Below are 19135 nucleotides of genomic sequence, written 5' to 3' on the forward strand. Positions count from 1 at the left end.
AGTCATGGTGGCTGTACTTCCCAGAACAGTTGGGTTAACTGACACAATTTTGTGTTCTGTATTTTGTGAAGTGGAGGCCATTGTTAATGGGCTACCGTTGACCAAGGTGAATGATGATCCCAGTGACCCTGCTGTTATAACACCTAATCACTTATTGCTCTTGAGAAACAGTTCCAGTTATCCGCCTGGTAGGTTTAGTCATGAGCATTTGCGTAGTCGTTTGAGACATGTTCAGCATTTGGCTAATCAATTTTGGCGAAAATGGCTTAAGTTTTATTTGCCAGAATTACAGAGACGAACTAAATGGGTGAATCCAGCTAATAACATTGCTGTTGGTGACCTAGTGCTGGTTTCAGTGGAAATGTCTCCTAGGAACCTGTGGCCTCTCGCCCTTGTTAAGGATGTAAACTATGGTCGAGATGGTCTGGTTAGGTCAGTAAAATTGAAGACTCGAGCTACAGAACTTGTACGTCCCATCACCAAAGTGATTTTATTAGAAGGGTCGGGTTCCTCTTGAATTGTAGATTCGTCATGCCATGAATAGAATTCACCAATTGATAATATTTAATGTACATGTACACCAGATTAAGATTGAAGATGAGAACATATTTTTATGCATTTGCTCGCTGTATATAAATGTACAAGTATTGTAAAGACAACCCACTTCTGCGAATAATATCGCAAGATTACATGTATTTCCTAATGACTATTTTTGTAATTCCATTAAAGTGATGTTTAATTTATAGTTTGATGTTGCATGAATTGCTGCCCCCTCATTAGTGGTTAATGTCGATTTGCGTAGATTGGTGAAATGTCAAGTTACATGTTGGACGGTGATCGTGATTTTGAATCAGCGATTATACTGTGTAAGAGTATTTATAATTGTATTAATTTCCGCAGTTATATTGTATAAGATTAATGATTGTATATGTCTCGTGCACTGTAAACAATTTGCCCGTAATTTTACGGTAAAAGAACTGTCAAACGGGTTGCCAACAAAAGACCGTAAAATTACGGTCAGTTACGGTTTTCCAAAAATGACGGTGACCGTAATTTTAACACGAATTTCCCGTAAATTTAACGGCACTTTGCCGTAAAGTAATGGAATACAAAGTGGGTGGCGTCAGAGCTGAGTGTAGGGGTAGGGAGGGGGGGGTAGGTTCCAGTTACTGCAGCTGGGAGTCGGGTATGCATACGTTTTACAGCTCGTCTTTTACACGCATAGTGGTTTTCAAATCACTTAAGGTGAAATTATCTTTAAGTTGTAACATAACTTGCATCTGTAAGTTATAATTTTCATTTACAACTTTTTACCAATCCCACAGAAAGGGGTCAACCTATTGCTGGTCAACACCGCAGGATTAGCTGCTTGGCTCTCTAAATTTCGCAATATTAAAGCATTACGGCTTTGAAATCCCAATGATCAGCACGTAGCGAACGTTGCGTGGGTGCACACGAATCACAGCTTTAAAAAATAGGCGGTTGTGAGGGTTTGAAAGGGGAGGGGTTTTGAAAAGTTACGAAAACAAAGCATTGTGAATCCCAGCCTGCGTCAGGTCACCAAGTTTTACGGGAAATGCACGTAGCACGTTCTTTCTTGTGACGGTTCGAGCAATAACGGTAATAAACCGTAAAAAATACGGAAAATGGACAGTGTTTTTACGGGTTTTCTTTACAGTGTGGTTATAGTGGATAATGGTTTATGATTTATGATTGTATAGACACTTGTGGTTATGATATATAATATTTGTGTATGTCTTGGTTGAATGTCATTCAAGGGGGAGTGTTATCGCTGCTGATAAGTTTTTCTTATTGATAAGCTAACCAATGTAATTTGAATGGAACGTTCATCGTCTGGTTCTTTTATGTGGCTTAATTTACAATTCAGATTGACTTAATTTGAATAGTATGTCTTCCTTGTGTTTTTTTGTCGTCTTAATATATTATTATTCATCTTTGCTTAATTTGCATGGAATGTCACGTCACATCGCATTGCTTCACCAATGGCATGGCAGAATACGCTTATCACGTGTAGTATGGGTATTTAAGCGTGGGAATTTCCAATACGCTTCAGTCTTCGTCACGTCGCCGAAAGCTGTGAAGACTGTAATATAAGTTTCGTCCTTATTTTCTGCACTTTAATTTATATTTATATAGGACATTTCACAATGTGACATTATCCTATTTTGTGAGTGTTTATCTGTGAATTTTGGCTTACTTGACTTTATACCGGCGTATTTAGTTGCAAAAGGTCATTCATGTAGGCACTAAAATGTACGTGTGCTTGTGCACGCGTGTTTTTTGGTTTACCAGTTACGATATTGATTGAAGTGCTGTTATCTGTTAATTTATGCTTGTATTTACAGCACCAGAATGCCGGCCGCTGTGAACCCAGAAAACCTCTGTATACTCCAGTAAACTGCATAAATTCCTGATACCCATCCATTGTGTGTAGCGACGGGTGTTGGCCCCGCATACGATTTGTGAGTTATATTCAAATCGAATCGTTTATGACTGTAAACTTTATGAAGATGCTGTATCTATGTGAAACTCTGAACACTGTGCTCAAATTAATTGTTTCATTTATTGTGAATATGTTGTTTAATTGTCCCTGTGTTTAAATATTGTACTTTGGTGTGTAATTGCCCTTATTTTTTTCTATATGTGCCCTTATTTTTTTCTATATGTAATTTAATATATTTATTTGTAATTAATTGTCAGTTTCACATGCCTGTTAATGGGCCGAGTAATTAAATGAAGGGGAAAGCATCCTACTACTGTCACCTCGTCAATTTTACCCCCCCCCCCGCCCCACCCGGCTGAGAGATGGTAAAAATAACCTGGCCCTTTTAGGGTTAAAGGCATTGGGTTTGAGGGGTTAACTTCAAAAATGAGAAGTTTAAATCACTGTGTCGAAGTTGAACAAACTGTTTTAAAGAAAAGGATATCTTCTTTCTTTAAATTAAGCCGTTTCACAGGCCCAGATACCAGATACCCTTTTGCACAAACTTGGCCCAGTTCAGGTTTTGACCCTTGACAGATAAACAACGAATGCCCAATCATCCGTGGCCACATACGCATAATCAAGGTCTCATTAGAAAGAGGACGCACGTGATCTTTAACTTTATTACTTATTTGAAAATATTTATTAAATGTTTTTATAATTTACGTTTACATCTGAGTTTTCTCCTTTTTTTGCTGATACACCCGAATTAAGACTTGGGTCATAAAAAAATTGGTATTTGAAATATTAAATAATTAAGATAAATAGCGGCAGTTCATTGACCTCTCAAAGGTCACCCGTGGTCAGATATGAATGTTCACACATCTGAAAATTCATATAATTGCAAGAAGACCAACATTTGTGAAAAAAAGGGGTTTTGAATAGTAAATCCTAAATATCTATAAATAGGGCAAACAAAGTTCATTGACCTCTTAAGGTTACCAGTGGTCAAATATGAAATGCCTCCATATCTGAAAATTTTCTTTATCGCATTAAGAACCAACATGCACAGTTTCATGCTTTAGTCACAAAGTGCACAATTCTGTCACTCAACAGCCACACTATTCGAACAGATAGTCTTTGTGTCTTTGCACTATAAATAAAACTACATTTGCCAGTCAAGATCACCACTGGGGGACATTATACATATGACTAAAATTTGAGGAAAGTAATGGTTTCTGTGATTTGGTCCTCATAATTAGAATTGTTCGTTGGAAATGTCTTAATTAATTGAAAAAGCAAAAGTGATGCACAACTGATATTGAAAAGTAGAGTATTTCCAACACTTAAGCGAAATCATACCCTTTGAATAGTGGAGCCTTGCAACGTTTCACCTTAAATGGCAATATAAAAAAGAGCATCTTAAGATCGTTACCGTCGATATTGTCATAATCAGTGTCGTCATCATCAACATGGCACTGGCTTCTGCCCTCAAAACTCTTCAAAATGTTCAGGAAGAGATGACTCTATACCGAACAAACTCATTTGAAATTTTCTGCCGAATGCCGTTATAGAGTGGTGGAATGGCGGAGAGGGAGTCGGGTCACGTCCCAATTGAGGCCTTTTCCCCCTCCCCCACGTGTGCTCCCCAATCCTGCACAACCCCTTAAAATGTTGGGGAGAAAGACATTTGTGTTTAATTTTTAAAAAATCATTGCGTGCTCCTTCTGCAAAAGAAACCACCTAAGTGGCCTCCCCAATGCCAACACTGACAAAATGGCAAGTTTTACAAAATAAATGACAGTCATCATCCGCCCCCCCCCCGGCTTCGCGCCGTAAAAACTGAATTTTCCCATATATACGTCGTGTACACAGAGCAGAGTTACCATTCGTGCATAATAATGGATAATTAATTAGCCATAATTCCAAAACCTTTTGACCTATAGTAATGACATTTCTTGGGTATGTTTATGTTGAGTTGCGTCAAGCATGTACCGAGTTTCAAAATTGTTCGTCACTCCATGGCCGAGATCTTAGGGGCGGGGAATGCCCCCCCCCAGGATGAGAGATAACCCGGCCCTTTTAGGGTTAACTGTACTTCAATGGAAAGGACGTGATTGATCCTTTCTATATATGTAGTGAAGCTTTAAATGTAAAGTTTGTGTATGTTACACATTTATAATGTGTCAGGTGCTGTTTAAAGTCCCTGATGCTAAAATGTCTTTATAATTGTCTATTGTGATCATTTTTTTTCGTCGGAGGGTCTTCTGTAAATCTCCCTTAACCGGGCAGGATAAACGTGCATCTTCCTCCTTCGCAATTTGAGAAACATTTCCACAACAAAGATAAACCGTGGTAAACCTGTATGGGATTAGCCGTGAAAGTATTGTGGGTATCTTTTTCAACAGAAATTCAAACTCTCTTTAAAAAAAATATGCACATATAAATCCCTAAAATCAGATAATGGAAAGTTCGTAGGCAAACTGTTTTAGGTCTATCTGGATGATACATGTATCAAGCCGGATGTATTCGTGTAGAAAAACCAGAGCACGTAGCTGAGCACGTAGCTCCCTTGTGCGGCGGGCTTAAATCTGCAAATAAAGTGCTGGAATTGAAGGAACTGGAGCTATTTCAACACGCTTGGACAAACAATGGTACCTTCATTACCAATTTCCTTCGGGCATTTTTTTCTAATAAAAGTCGAATTCCCTAAGCTATTTTTATCGATAGGGAAATATTTCACGCTGTATATACTATCAACCAAAAAAGAAAGTCCCCCTAATACTTTGTCTAACTCAAAAGCTACTGCGCACCTCTCACTCAAATAACGACTAATCATTACAGAAACTCCTTAGCAATCCAGTCATACTCTTTATCTGGTCCAAAACAGTGACAATGTGTTTATGCATTTATGCAATTTAAGACAATGATCCCGAAAACAAGTTGCACTTTTTGAAATCGTGCAAGTTGAGTCTGAACATTTTCATCTCTAACGCAATCGTCTATTTTCACCCTTTTCTTACTGCATACTTTTTATGTTATTCGAGGTTCAGTAAAGGAAGGTAAAATGATAAATTGCATAATTTCGTACACATTGTCACTGTTTTGGGCCAAATAAAGAGTATGACTGGATTGCTTAGGAGTTTCCGTCATGATTAGTCATTATTTGAGCGACAGGTGCTCTGTATTTTTTGAGTTAGACAACAAAGTATTAGGGGGAACTTTCTATTTTGGTTGAGTGTATTATTACATGAAACGCTAAAGCGTTCTCCAGATATTTTGTTTTGGGCGATTAAGCTTCTCCGTGTGCAGTGGGCTTGGTTTATGTTAAAATGACGTCACAATTACGACCCGGACAGGCAGAAATGTCGAGAAAAGTCAGAGGTCAAATAACACACCTCTACACATCCCCTGTCCATCTCCTCCTGTATGCTTCATCTTATTGGGGTGGTTCAGCCTCGATCCATATGGTGGCAACGGTACGTGCCAAGGACCGGATTTTCGTCTATAAACACCGCTTGGACTGTCTTTTGATGATCGGCGTTCCAAGAATGGCCCGTTTTTGCGGCATATACAGAAAACTCCTACCCGACCGTCAGGCTAGGCAAACTCACCACACGACCACAGCCACGGCAACGTGCATTGTACGTACTCATGTGCTGTACATACACCCGCGATACGCGTCGAGTGCACATAACCACCGAACTGAACTAAGTTTGTGCGCTGCACGCATGGCAGACATACAATGTTTACGGCGGGGTGCTCCAGCACGCATCGACTTGCAACACGGCACATGGCAATACCAGGAAGCCATCGATGATCTGAATCAGCATCCCAGTGCCGAAACAAAAACTCCTTGATCGGCATGACCTCTCGTGGACATCCGCACTCCTGTCATTCACCGGCGCTGCACCTAATTCGTGAAGACGGCGCCAGCAGCATAGCAACGCAAGCAAAACCACATCTTCCCAGTCGACAGTGTGTGACATCACTGCGCTCCAAGAGCACCGCCCATCCTGCCAGCGACCTCGCCGGATAATTCTTCCAACTGGTACGTACGTGCATTCAGATGACCCGATTATAGCAGTACTTACCCCAATCAATTACACAGCAAAAAAAACTGAACGGGTGTCACAATTCACTTTGTACATGTTGTAAGTTATATCAGTTTGAACTATCGCTGTTTAATACGTCTGTATATAAAGTTGTCAGAGTTGTATAGACTTAAGGTTTTTTGAATTATTATAAAGCCATTCTCCTCTGCGTGCAACGCGACAGTGTAAATCTGATTTCGATGCCAAATTTTGCACGGACAACACTAATGACTAAGTTAAAGTATGTAACAACACTGAACATACTTAATCATTGTAGTCAAAGCAGCAGCAAGCTAGATCACCCTGTCTGTCATACTCTGCATACTAAAATGTGCTATAGTTGTAGCCGAAACCAAGCAACATGGCCTGATATCCTGAAATGAACTGGCACTGCTAGGCTGAAGACTTGGCGGAGGAATTCATACTTTGGAAACGCTTGATCCTGTAAACGCAGGACAACTATATTAGCCAGCCAGGAATAAAGATCAAGATTGCTATTGGCGCAGAGGGTTTGAGACGCCGTAATGCGTTCGGTCTATCACAAGAAGACCTAGCAAAGCCAGATAAACTGTGGGCACATTTTAAAGACCAGTTATGGATAAAATGTTAATGTCCGTTTCAATAGGCTTGAACTTATGCGTTACTGACAAAAACAAAATGAAAACGAAATGAATTTGCCAATAGGTTTAGGGATATTAGTCCAATCATTGCGCGTGCGACGTTTTGCTCGCAGAACTCAAATGAACGAGAAGTTGAGCTAGTTATTGCATCTACACCACTAGAGCGATTTCGACAGAGTTTGCTTGAAAAGGCCCATGGCTGTAATTATGAAGCAATCTCGAGGAGGGGCGCCACTGTGAGGTCATGGCTGCCAGTAATCAGTGCTTGCACACACTCTCAAGTGAATCCACTGTGCAAACATGTGTTGCTTCCTACTGTGACACGTGCAAAGCCTGTGGTAGCAAGGACAACGAAACCAAAACTCGGCGACGAGAACGCTTGTATAAAGCAAATCACATAGGGGACGCCGACGGCCGCAGAGCGTTTCCAGAAAACTAGAGGCTAGTAATCGTAGCCTCTCCCAATAGCGGAAGTGCTTCCAATGACAGATACCTCACATGTGACAAGGAAGAACAAGAGTAACTCGAGGATGACCAAGCCGCAGTTGATGTGCCGTCCGAAACATTCAGCTCCATTACCTTATCAGTATCAGACATGTGCACAACAAGCACCGACGAGAAACAGCCGAGGCCTTCACCAGACTAGATGACATATTGTGATCTGTCCCGATCGTCTCGGGCAACACCACCATCACGTTCAGAATGACACGGGGGAGAGTGCTAATGCCTTACCAGTTCGCACGACGCGTCAAATATGAAACAAGTGGAGGAACCAACTCTCCCCATCCAAACCAATCCGAAGGCATACAATGGCTCCGAAATCACCTGCTACGGATGCAAGCAGAATGACTTGAGCCGTGAGAAGTTATTTGTGGTAGACGAGCCAGATCCTGTTATTGCTGGGGTCCCTAAAAGCCGCACCCTAGACTTGGTGATGACGATCCATACTGGCACACATGTTCCACAGCCTCAGGTACCGACAGGGCCCCCACAAGAATCGGGGGATGATCCTAACACTCCGGTGAGGACAAACAAGACACGAGGCAACGGTACCCAATGCTGTTTGACACACCCTAGGTAACTTTAAGGCGCGCATTTGCCTACATCCCAAGCCAGATGCTCAACCCTACATGGACCCGCCACGTGAGTGGAGCGTTTACATCACACCCAAATTGCAAGCCGAGCTGAGCAAGATGGAGAAAGACTTGGTCATAAGAAGAATCTCCCGACACTTGGACTGGTGCAGCTCGATTAACAACGGCTGTTTAAAAAAAAAGACGGCTCACTCAGGCCGTGTATCTATCCAAAGCAACTTTTTAAAACGGTGTCCACATAAGATCCCCTCTGAAAGAGCTTAATCCAGAATTTACACTGGCAAAGTTCGTTTCCAAACTAGCCACCAAAAGCAGGGTATTTGTCCGTCCACATCGTAGAGGAATTCCAGGAGCTGACTAAATTTAGAACACTATTGGGCCGCAATACTGCGCTCGTCGCCTACCTTTCGGCTTATCAGTGATGCAGATTATAATGAATGGACCGCATCATAAAAAGCCAGGTGCCTGAATGTGTTGAAATCGCCGATGACGGTCGGACGGAGCGGGAGCATGACGGGCACCTCATTGCTCGGATGAAAAGCGTCAATAAGAGAGGTCATCATTTTCTTAATGGTTGGAATAATTAAACCTTAAAGATTCTGGTCTGATACGTCTTGACGCTGGTAACTGGGTTTGATGAAATAGTTTTAACTGGGTAATACGAAAAAAATAAAATCTTCCGTTAGGACAACGCGGAATCTGAATGTGTGCTTGATATAACTGTTGCCTAAATTAAAATCACTTTAATTCATACGGTAACAATAAAGCCAATACGATGGTCTGCTGAGTGTAATAATTTACGAATCTGTATCCTTGAATCCTTTTAAAAATCGACATGTTAATCAAATACGCAACATTACATTGAAGCAACATTATGTAAAAGCCTAGTTGGGCAATTGCTAAGTACTCTAGCGGCAATTTCTTTTTTATTTCGGATTTCATTTTATGCAAATAGAATTTGAAAGGTTATAAAGCAAAACGATAACTACCCCCCTGATCATGATGTAAACAAAAATGAATGTCGACCACAGAAAAGCACTAAGAAGCTGTGATAAACGTTTCAGTTTTTAATTCAATAGCATTTATTAAGGCAAACTAACAAGTAGAATAAGTCATTCCATTAGATGCAACGATACATAGTCAGAGGTGCCGATGGTTAGGACAAAACGATTTCCTGAACCCAAGTACAACTACTTCAAAACTGTCAAACAAGAACTATTGTCAAACCACAGTCATGTACTGGATAGAGTAGTACAATAAAATAACGCGCATAAAAAAGTAAGCTGCTTTGCCCCAACATCACTTGCACTTGATACATCAGGATTCCAAAATCTGAAAAGGGTTCATGCATTTAAACTACTAGTACCGGGGTATTTCTTATGGATATTTTCTGGACCGGCACGAGGGCAAACTGTGTCCCCCATTTTTATTTCCATATTCGACAGCCTATTTTCATAAATTTTTGCAGGAAAGTTGGTTGGCATATTATTTACTAGGTGACCTTGTGTGGACGCGCCTCGGTGACCAAAAGAGGGCGTTTTACTGTCTGTAGCCTATTAATTGGTCTAAAACGGTACTTATATGGCATGATTTTAACATTCAAACGCTATCAAGTTTGTTAAAAAAATCCTATCGGTCAATATCCATCCAATTACACAACTTTGGCAAGCAAATATATACCCACTAGCCCACTAAAATCGGCTCTATTGAAGTACTTTGGTATTGTCAGACATGCTCAATATTTAATTATGCAAGAACTACCAAAAATAGCAAACCCACCCCCCCCCCCCCAAAAAAAAGGGTTGGTAGGAAAAAAACAAGAAGAAACCTGACAATTATTAGTGACAATTATACGCGGCTTTTCACGCGATATTGGATTCCCGTCATGCATTGTATGTGGTTACGTGACTATGTTATTTAGTGTTAAGTGGAAAGTTGGTTGGTTTGTTCGGTCACAGAAAGGTTTTACTCACAAAAGTGCATATTTCCATGTTTTTATACAAAACATTACCAAAAATGCTACAATTCCACTAGTGTCTTTGAAACGGTTGGCAAGGGCAACCATTGTCATCCTACAGGCTTTGTTTTGGCACCATATTCATCACCGATGAAGGTAAGGAAAAGTCAGTAAATTTCATCTGGATCAACATAATCGTTCTAGAGCTATCATAAAAAAAGTTTCTTGAGGGGACACATACAGCCCACCCCACTGATCCGATAGGGCTAGGGTTAAACAAAGCAACCACGTATACAGTTATACATGATGGATTTACATCTGATGGATTAATATACAAACAAACGCTAAAGCAAAGGCTCTCCTAACTTTCAGGTAAAAAACTAAATCAAATGATTCCGAAGTGAGTATTATCTATTATCATCCCGGGATGTGTTATTCACATTGTTAATTGCTACTATCTATCAAGCCAGGTCAGAAAGTACCCGTCTCTATCTTTCAATGGAATTTAATGCTACGTGCGGAGGCGTTTGGACAACAAGCAATTAAAACAAACATCTAGATTTCTATCTCGCTGAGGCGACTTACTATCTCGCAGCCGGGAGCTTCCATTTCGGAAAAAGTAACTCAAGATGGCGAGTCGCCGCGGTGAGATGGGAGTCGCGCCGCAGCGAGATACTAATTAGGATTTTTTTAATTGCCACTGGCCCTTCTACGCTTCCGTATGTTCGTTATTAAAACTAAGAGTGATTGATACAAAATATCTGGATGTTATCCTGGAATTAGATTGAAACTACTTGAAACTCATCTCTCCTGCATTCGCTTCTTTCGGTTTCATAAAATAACTGAATTCAAACAGTTGGTTTCCATCTGAAATAAAAAGTATAGGAAAAATGACGATTTACATATCATAAAATTATAATATGGCACATCACGGTCTCTGGTATTATAAAGACAATCTTAACTGTCTTCTATACTGCCTGTTATGGAATTCTCCATTGCAATTCAACATTTCTACGAAAGCCAGGTAAAACATAAGCATTATACCAAGTAACGATCAGTATCTTTCATTCATGCAGGTAAAACAAAATACGTATAATAGTATTTCGAATTATCGCCAATAAGACTGAAGTAAACAATTTACTGCCCTAACCTTGTTCAATGGAACTATTTTGAAGAAAAGTGATCACTTTTATTATTGAAATATTAGTCAGCCACTAAAACTATTTGTGCATGCCACAGCTTTGCAAGACAATTACGGGGTACTTTGGTCGTCACTTGAAAATACTAATACACAAAATGGAAAAAAAAAACACCTTCCCATACGATGGTAAATCTTCAGTCGCTACGCCAAGACTTACTCCACCTGAAATGATTGCACAAATTACGCGATAGTTTGTTGCGCAAGTCGCAGACTTATGCTGCCTCACCCTCACCCACCAACTGGATGTCAACAAAATAATTTGGTTTTTATCTAAACCTTGACGCAGTACCAGTACAATTGGCGAAAAACGGGAAACGCATTATGTACCGTAAGTATAATAATTGAAAAATGACGATTGTAAAAAGGAGATCTCTTTCTAAAGAAGAATTATAAAGTGCAACCAACCATGGGTATTTATTTCATCATTCATGACAGTAATTCGTAAATTCTTAAAGAATACCTAAAATGGGATTTCCAGACTAAGGATTTTGTGAAGCTGGGGCGTTGTCCCCATGTCCATGAGCTCCTGCATCAGAAAGAAATAACAATTTCAAAGATTGGCGTTTGAAGAATTACAAACGCTGGGTGATCAGGATTGAAACGTTTTCGTGGGACATTGCCCACTTAAGTTGTGAATATGCTCATAGCAAAAAAATTGCAAATTTCATCTTTCTCTAGTAAAACCATTAGTTTTAACTTGAACAAAAAATTCATCCATCTGTATTTTTGTTGTATTTCAGTATACATTTTATTTACAGTTAAATCTTACTTCCGATTTGATGACGTCATCAGTTTAAATGTTGACGTCTTTAGTTATATTGATTAAGTTCAGACAGAATAACAATTCATTATGCGGTTAAAAACACATTGAACATATTGAAATGATAATGAATATTTATGTGTATGTATTTAACACTTAACTTCCGGTTTGATGTCGTCACAATATTTGAACGCCCAAGGTCAGCATTGTACCGAATAGATTTATGCTATGAGGTACGAACATAGTCGTTAAAAGCGGATCAAATACCGAATTTGAATTTAAATGAAACAAAACTTATCATTTGTTCATTCTCCCCACAACAACTTCCAGTCTGATGACGTCACGACGTCACGACTAATTACAAGTTCTGTCTGTCCATTTTTTTTTACACATCCTCTTTTTTTTACAATCTGATTTTTGTTTAAAATTCAACCTAGTAATCTTCCTCATCATGTTAATTGCCAGCATATTCACATATGTCATCATAGTCCAGTGTTTTAATCTGGTCGCGGTCTCTAAGTTGGACATCAGCGTTGGCCTTGGATTTGTCTCTCTTCACCACAGACCCCAACTGGAGGAAAAAAGAAATAGTCAGTGGGCTTGTGGAGCCAATGATGCATTTTCAGATGTAATCTTTCAATCTCTTTCCCAAGCTAGTTCAACACACTGATCTCTATATGATCATACACCAGTCACACAGTTGAATTTGCATTTGACCACTTTGCCCCCAATCTTCCAAAAATGGCCACCGATATTTACGAATGTTCTACGCCTACATACAGCATGCGCTGTATCAAGATTTGATGCGAATTTTGGTCACATACATGTACACATTTTATGATGTTCTAAAAAGGACACACTCTGTTGTGATTATATTTCCAAATGTCACAAACAGTGAACTGCAGCATTCAAAAGGTAAACCCAGACATTTGAAAATTGTGAACGCCAACTTGTCCTTTATAGATCACTAGCACTAGCTGGTCTCTCCGATGTAGCTTCAAATAACTTTCTTCTGCTGCTTTCTGTACACTAATCCAGTCTTTATATAGAGATCGATGGTTCAACACCACTTAATGCCATTTGCCCAATTCTTTTTTGGGTGGTGAAGTAAACCAGAAATCTAGCTAAACATGCAATCTGGGTGCGATTTTTTTTTTTCCAGCCAATAATATGGGAGTTGGCAGAATGGTTTCATTTCAAACCAAAACTTATTTACCCTTTGGGGGCATTTCACAAGCTTAAATGGGCACATCTGGCATATGAACCAAAGCCTACATAATGACTAAAAGCAATTTAATTAACTTGGTATTTTTTTTAACGTAAAACTATGTTTTCTAAAAGTGGCCATGGTAGGAGGAAAATAATGATTTTTAAATAAAAGGCCATACGTATGTCGTTTTTGGTCTGAAATCAGCAAAAAAAGTGTAATTCAATATACATATGGGCAATTCCATGAGAATGTAGACATGGCTGAAAAATGGAAAAATTATGAAATCTTCAAAACTGCAAGCATCAATATCTCAAATGTGGTATCCAATTAAAGGGCACATTCAAGATCTTTCATTTGAGTGATGTGGCAGTGAGATGGAATAGGGTTTAACATTTTTTCTTGGCTAACCTAAGCCACCCCAAACCTTTCAAATGCAACTGCATGTTTTGTTTGACTCTGTTAGAGTGAGAACTGCACTAGTAAACTGATTATGCTTTACACGGGGTCAAGCATACAACCATTAATCAGAGTCCAACTGTTTTGGTGTTGAGTTTGCCATATGTGACCCACTCCAGGAAAAGGTGATATAAGTCGTAAAAAATTACATTCAAGTTATATACACTATTGATTCGACAATGATTATTTTTAATGATTTTTGGAAAAAAGAGACTTTTTGAAACCAGATTACTATCTTTTGGCTAATTTGCATATTGATTAAAATTATAGTTTTTGGATGTAAAATAAAGATAACAATGCACACAAAAGTGAAACATTAAAAAAAAAAAAAGTGACATATTATTTGTAATTTTGCTTTTAAATAAACCACTTAGACTTCTTAGGGCAACTAAGCTAAATTCCGAAAATTGCAAACACCCCGAAAATGACAAACGAAAAACCGAAACCGACCTGACTCCACTGAAATGGTTGGGAAAACCGACCCGAAGTCAGTTTCGGGTCGGGCCGGGTCGGTTTTGGTTCGGGTTGGCACAAAATTAATCAGGAGTGTACCTGTCCACGTAGTTTCCCAGCAACGATCATGACACATGCCATGTCTCCTTTTGGGATTAATGTCTCTAGCATGCTTTGGTCAATATCTGTCAAAAGAACACAAAACACACACGAACAATTGTGAACTGTGAAATAAACAAAATGCAACTTGTTCATTCACCTGATGCAGATGAAATGCATTGATGGGTACTGAGAAAAAGGGAACTTATTACATGTTCAAGTGCAGACAACAAAAGTAATCCAGTTCCTATATTTTACAAGAACATGGGGTTTGAACAACTTAGTACATTATCAAGCCTGTGTTTGACCTGTGACCATGTTTGAGGTGAGCCAAGTGAAGGTTAAAATCAAAAGTTTGAAAGCATGTTGAGATATTTCTAAAAACAACTTCCCACAGGTGGCACTTTCCACTAGCCGAAATGAAATACATTTAAGGCCAATTTACGCATACGTGACATTGTCGCATGACAATGTTGCGCATTATTATAAACAAGCACAAATAAATGATTGATAGCATGCAAGATTTTGTGGCTAGATGTAAAAATGCACATTGATATGTCTATAATTTTACTTGTAAAATATGAGCCATAATGTCGCGTATGTGTAAATTGGCCTTTACACATGATGAAATGACATGGTAGGCCTACATTTTTACAAACTTCAAAAGGAGAAATTATCATGAATTTGGAAACATAAGGGTCATAACGGAACTTTTTTGAACATGTTCCCCTCTGCCCTTGACTAGGGCAGTTAAAGGGGTGAATATCAACAATTATTATATTATAAACTGCAACATTTTAAGTAAGGATGTTGAGCAAACACATATCAATCAAACAAACCAAGAGTCTTTATAATGGGATTTTTCCCTTCGCCGATGTATTTATAAAAACACTGTAACATACTAAGTCATTTTCACGGGCTTGCAAGAAAAAAATCACAAACTTACTCATGTGGGACTTGAACCCACAACATCCTGTTACTAGTGCAGAAAACAACAAATGTTTGGTTGCGGTACCCGCTGCTACATCGCCTCGAACCAGCCAGCCAACACCAGAAAGCTCAGTGGTCTAGTGGTAGGACATCTGCACTAGTAAGCAGGAGGCCATGGGTTCGAGTCCCACCTGAATAAGCTTGTGAATGTTTCCAGCAAGCCCTCGGACAACATTGAGTATACAGTGTTTATAAATATACATGCGAAGGGCAAAACCCCACGTAACATTTACATCTCCCTATGCAACTTCCATCTTATTAAAAAAAACACATCAAGGGTATCTTGCCTTCCAAAATTCTGCCATCTTCAGTCCGGCAAGTACAGATTCCCTGTGCTTTAACATCCTCAATACAGACTTTGCTATTGAAGTACCTGCCATTCTTATACTGTCTGTCAATGAAACGTACCCTCAAATCAGGTCTCAGCCAATAGGATTGCTCCCTGGACTGTGCATTGGCACTAGTCGTATTATAACTGCCACTGTCGCTGCAGGAAAAGACAGATCTGTATTAGTTTATTAGTATCTATACTAATAAACTAATTACTGAGATTAAAAGTTACTCCAAGTCAAAAGACAATTGCTACTACCTTTGCTAAAAACTCACAGACATCTCAATTGGAAACTGAAGCTGAAATTGAAACTGCTGGCAAAGCATAGCAATACACATGAGTGCCAATAAGCTCTCTGTCAACCGCAGAATTATGCACAAAATGATCATTCTCTATTTCTGTACTAAGCCTGTGAGCACATTATCCATGGTTACAGTATGTACACAAACATATTGACAAAGAGCATTGCAAGCATCAATATTTTTTTTTAATTATTACCAATAAATTCAGGTTAAATTCTACTTACTAACCAGTCTAAATCTACAAGTACACGAATATAAATGGTTTGTTCAGGAATATGTGAATTTGTTTTTACATACCGGTATAAATGAAAAAGGTCCCACAAACATGTCCGAGTTGTGTCAACACACACAAACATAGATGCACTTTTTATATGTCTGGTTACCAAGGCAATGCTCAAGTCAGTAACTCAAAACATATTGAACTCACCTGTCATACTTATCTTGTATTTTCCTCCTTTTTTTATCACTGTTCATCTGCCTCTCCTCCCTGTCACTACAATGTTGACCTTGGGTTTCCTCATTTGCTGCCACGTTACCGAACAGGAAATAAGGTGTTATCGACAAATACATTCGTTGTACTCCTTATTATTTTCTGAAGTTTTTTTCACCTTATGATGAATATGTATGCTTTCTGAACTAAATCAGTATGTTTACACAGTTTTAACTAATGACGTAATCAAAACGTACGTAAAATAAAATGTATAGTGATATTAATCAGACCCAAAGGAAGCATTGTTTCTATATTGAGAAAAATGGTTCCAGTCTGAGTGTCCTTATTCTGTTGTTTTGTTCAGGCATATTAATATTCAAAACCTCATGTCCATTGAACTAGTTGTTTGCCTGCCCGAGCACCCTGCGTTTTTAACTCAATAAACGCAAATGTCTAGTTATAAATTAGAATTGGAATTGCCCTGTGGCAATTTCATCGTTTAGAAAGGAAATGTTATGTCCGAGACAGAGCCAAGTAACCATGATTGCTACTTAACTCTGTAGTGTGCGACAGTGATGACATTGTGACAAATGCAATAAAGCTCTGTCACAGACATTACATTACGCTAAAATTGCCCCCTATCACTCAGTGGTATTATTTGAAAAATAAAACTAAACCGGGCCCATAAGTAACGCAGTGAAAATTCGTATTTACCTGCCCTCTCTGGCGGCGCACCGAAAGTAAGGTTAATTGAACCTGATTGACCAACAAAGACAGGGCTGTTAGGGCCGGAAATAGTGCCGGTGTTTCCGACGTTTCCACCTTGTTGTTGAGCACCTAAAATAAAATTAATATTAATCAAATGATCAGCACGGTATAATAATATCGCCTCAAATAAAAAGCACTTATCATCAGTAGCGTAAACAGAATCAGTATCGTAAAAAGACGGGGGTGCAGAGTGACAGATTGTAACAGGATGGAGATTTTAAAAGCAAAATCGGGACGCTGATAGAAACAAAATTGGGAAGGTGAAAATGAGTAACGGGAAGACATTTCTATTTTGCAACGGAATATTTTCTCACAATTGCCCTTTTGTTAAGAGCCCCATTTTTCACGAGCACTCTTACATCATCACGAGTGCCGTTGTTTAGGATTGTGGCGCCTTGAAGAGCGCTACCTGTTGTCCAAAGGTTTCCGGTTTGAACAACGCTTCTACCTCTACAATGAACCTCCACCACTACCACCCCCACCCCGCTCCCGCCATCTCCACCACCACCACCACTACCACGTTTTGATTTTACTGGGTGTACGGTCAAAATGACCTTTGCATACGCCACACTGCAACGGGGACACAAAACCCTGGTAACGCGACATAATTATGTTCAAGGAAATCTGTAAAGACATTTCCGACCTGAAAAACGGCTGAGTGTTCGCCGTTACATAAAGCACATCGCAAAATATTTACTTTTGGCTTGGAAACACACTTGCCTCCAGACAGCATGTCGTAACTATCACAGAAAGCGGTTCTACTTGTGTTAATTATTTTCTTTCCTCTACATTTTAGCTATGTTTTCAGCAAATTTACTTAGCAGATAATTTTTTTCGTATCGTGCAATTTTTGATTTTCATTTGTTACGTGTGCTCATTGGTATTTCTAAAACAATTCACTGTTTTAATTTGCTCAAAATCATGTTAGTGGAGGTCTATTTGCGAATGATCTAATATCAAGATGAGAGGGCAAATACCTTTACTTAGTAGTAGTGACTGTAGCGGCCAAACTTAGACAGATTTGTTATTTTTTGCCAAGTGAGGGCGCTGTACCGGAAAGACGGCAGCTAAGCAAAAAAGCAACATGGCCTCAGCTCGATCTCGATGGAATTGCAACTTGTGTTATTCTTCGCCCAAAGCATTAATCTGGTCAAGGTGTATTAAACGGTTGGTTACTCTTAAATAATTTATGATTCAGTGACTAGTGTGATATTTAGTGATATTTTGTAAGCCTAAAAGTTGTATTGCTTTTAGTTTGGAAATTTGTGTGCATGTATATATAGAACATTTACTTGTAAGTGATATTTCATTTGAGCTGATTCTGTTAATTAGGTTACATAAGCTCTTGATAATTTCTTGTAACACATACATTTTATTTTCTATTTTATTGTAGTAAATCTGTGCCTGTACCTGAGCCTGACATGTGTATGACTACCAAAACTGTGAGAAGTTGTACAACACAATACATTTTCTGGATCTGCGCACAGCATTTTATTGGTGACTGCTCTATGTTCCGACAACCTAGATTGTGTTAGTCCCGGTTAGGGTTAGGGTTAGGGTTAGGGTTAGGGATAGGAATATGTGCAGTCGGAACATAGGGGTGTCGGAACATAGAGGTGTAACCCATTTTATTCAGTAATCTTTGGCAGATTCAGTGACAGTATACTGTTTGAAAGCCATGGGAGCAACGCTGAGACTTGACACTTTGATCAAACACACGGATTTGTACATACACATTATGTAATTTCCCCCAAGACGACACTATTATGGCAACTATACGATTTAATAGCTTAATGCACTCTGCTAAGTCTGAGGTAGTACAACACTCAGTGGCCTTTTTTTTGTTTTCGTGCCAGAGAGAATGTACTTATATTCGTTGCGGCTGTAAAGTGCTGACGCTTTCAAGTCACATAAAAACAATAACAAA

At 39.1% G+C, this 19135-nt stretch overlaps 1 protein-coding gene across 1 annotated transcript; it reads right to left on the minus strand.

Moving 5' to 3' along the window:
* Positions 1-12623: 12623 nt before the first annotated feature.
* On the minus strand, positions 12624-18631 carry LOC119720438 (G-patch domain and KOW motifs-containing protein-like). Its single transcript, XM_038190101.1, has 6 exons — positions 18619-18631; positions 17155-17277; positions 16438-16534; positions 15665-15864; positions 14388-14473; positions 12624-12740 (listed from the first exon to the last, which is right to left on the minus strand). The coding sequence occupies exons 1-6, from the start codon at positions 18629-18631 to the stop codon at positions 12624-12626; spliced, it is 636 nt and encodes a 211-aa protein (XP_038046029.1).
* Between the last annotated feature and the right edge of the window lie 504 nt (positions 18632-19135).

Source organism: Patiria miniata, unplaced genomic scaffold (genome assembly GCF_015706575.1).
Source record: "Patiria miniata isolate m_02_andy unplaced genomic scaffold, ASM1570657v1 HiC_scaffold_9, whole genome shotgun sequence".
In the NCBI taxonomy this organism is placed as follows: domain Eukaryota; kingdom Metazoa; phylum Echinodermata; class Asteroidea; order Valvatida; family Asterinidae; genus Patiria; species Patiria miniata.

Excerpts from the sequence above, each read along its gene's own strand:
- LOC119720438 (XM_038190101.1), bottom strand. Across the intron at positions 16,535-17,154 it reads TGCGCCGCCAGAGAGGGCAG|CAAATGAGGAAACCCAAGGT; the intron begins GTAAATACGAAT and ends GTAACGTGGCAG. Across the intron at positions 14,474-15,664 it reads AGATGGCAGAATTTTGGAAG|ATATTGACCAAAGCATGCTA; the intron begins GCAAGATACCCT and ends TTCTTTTGACAG.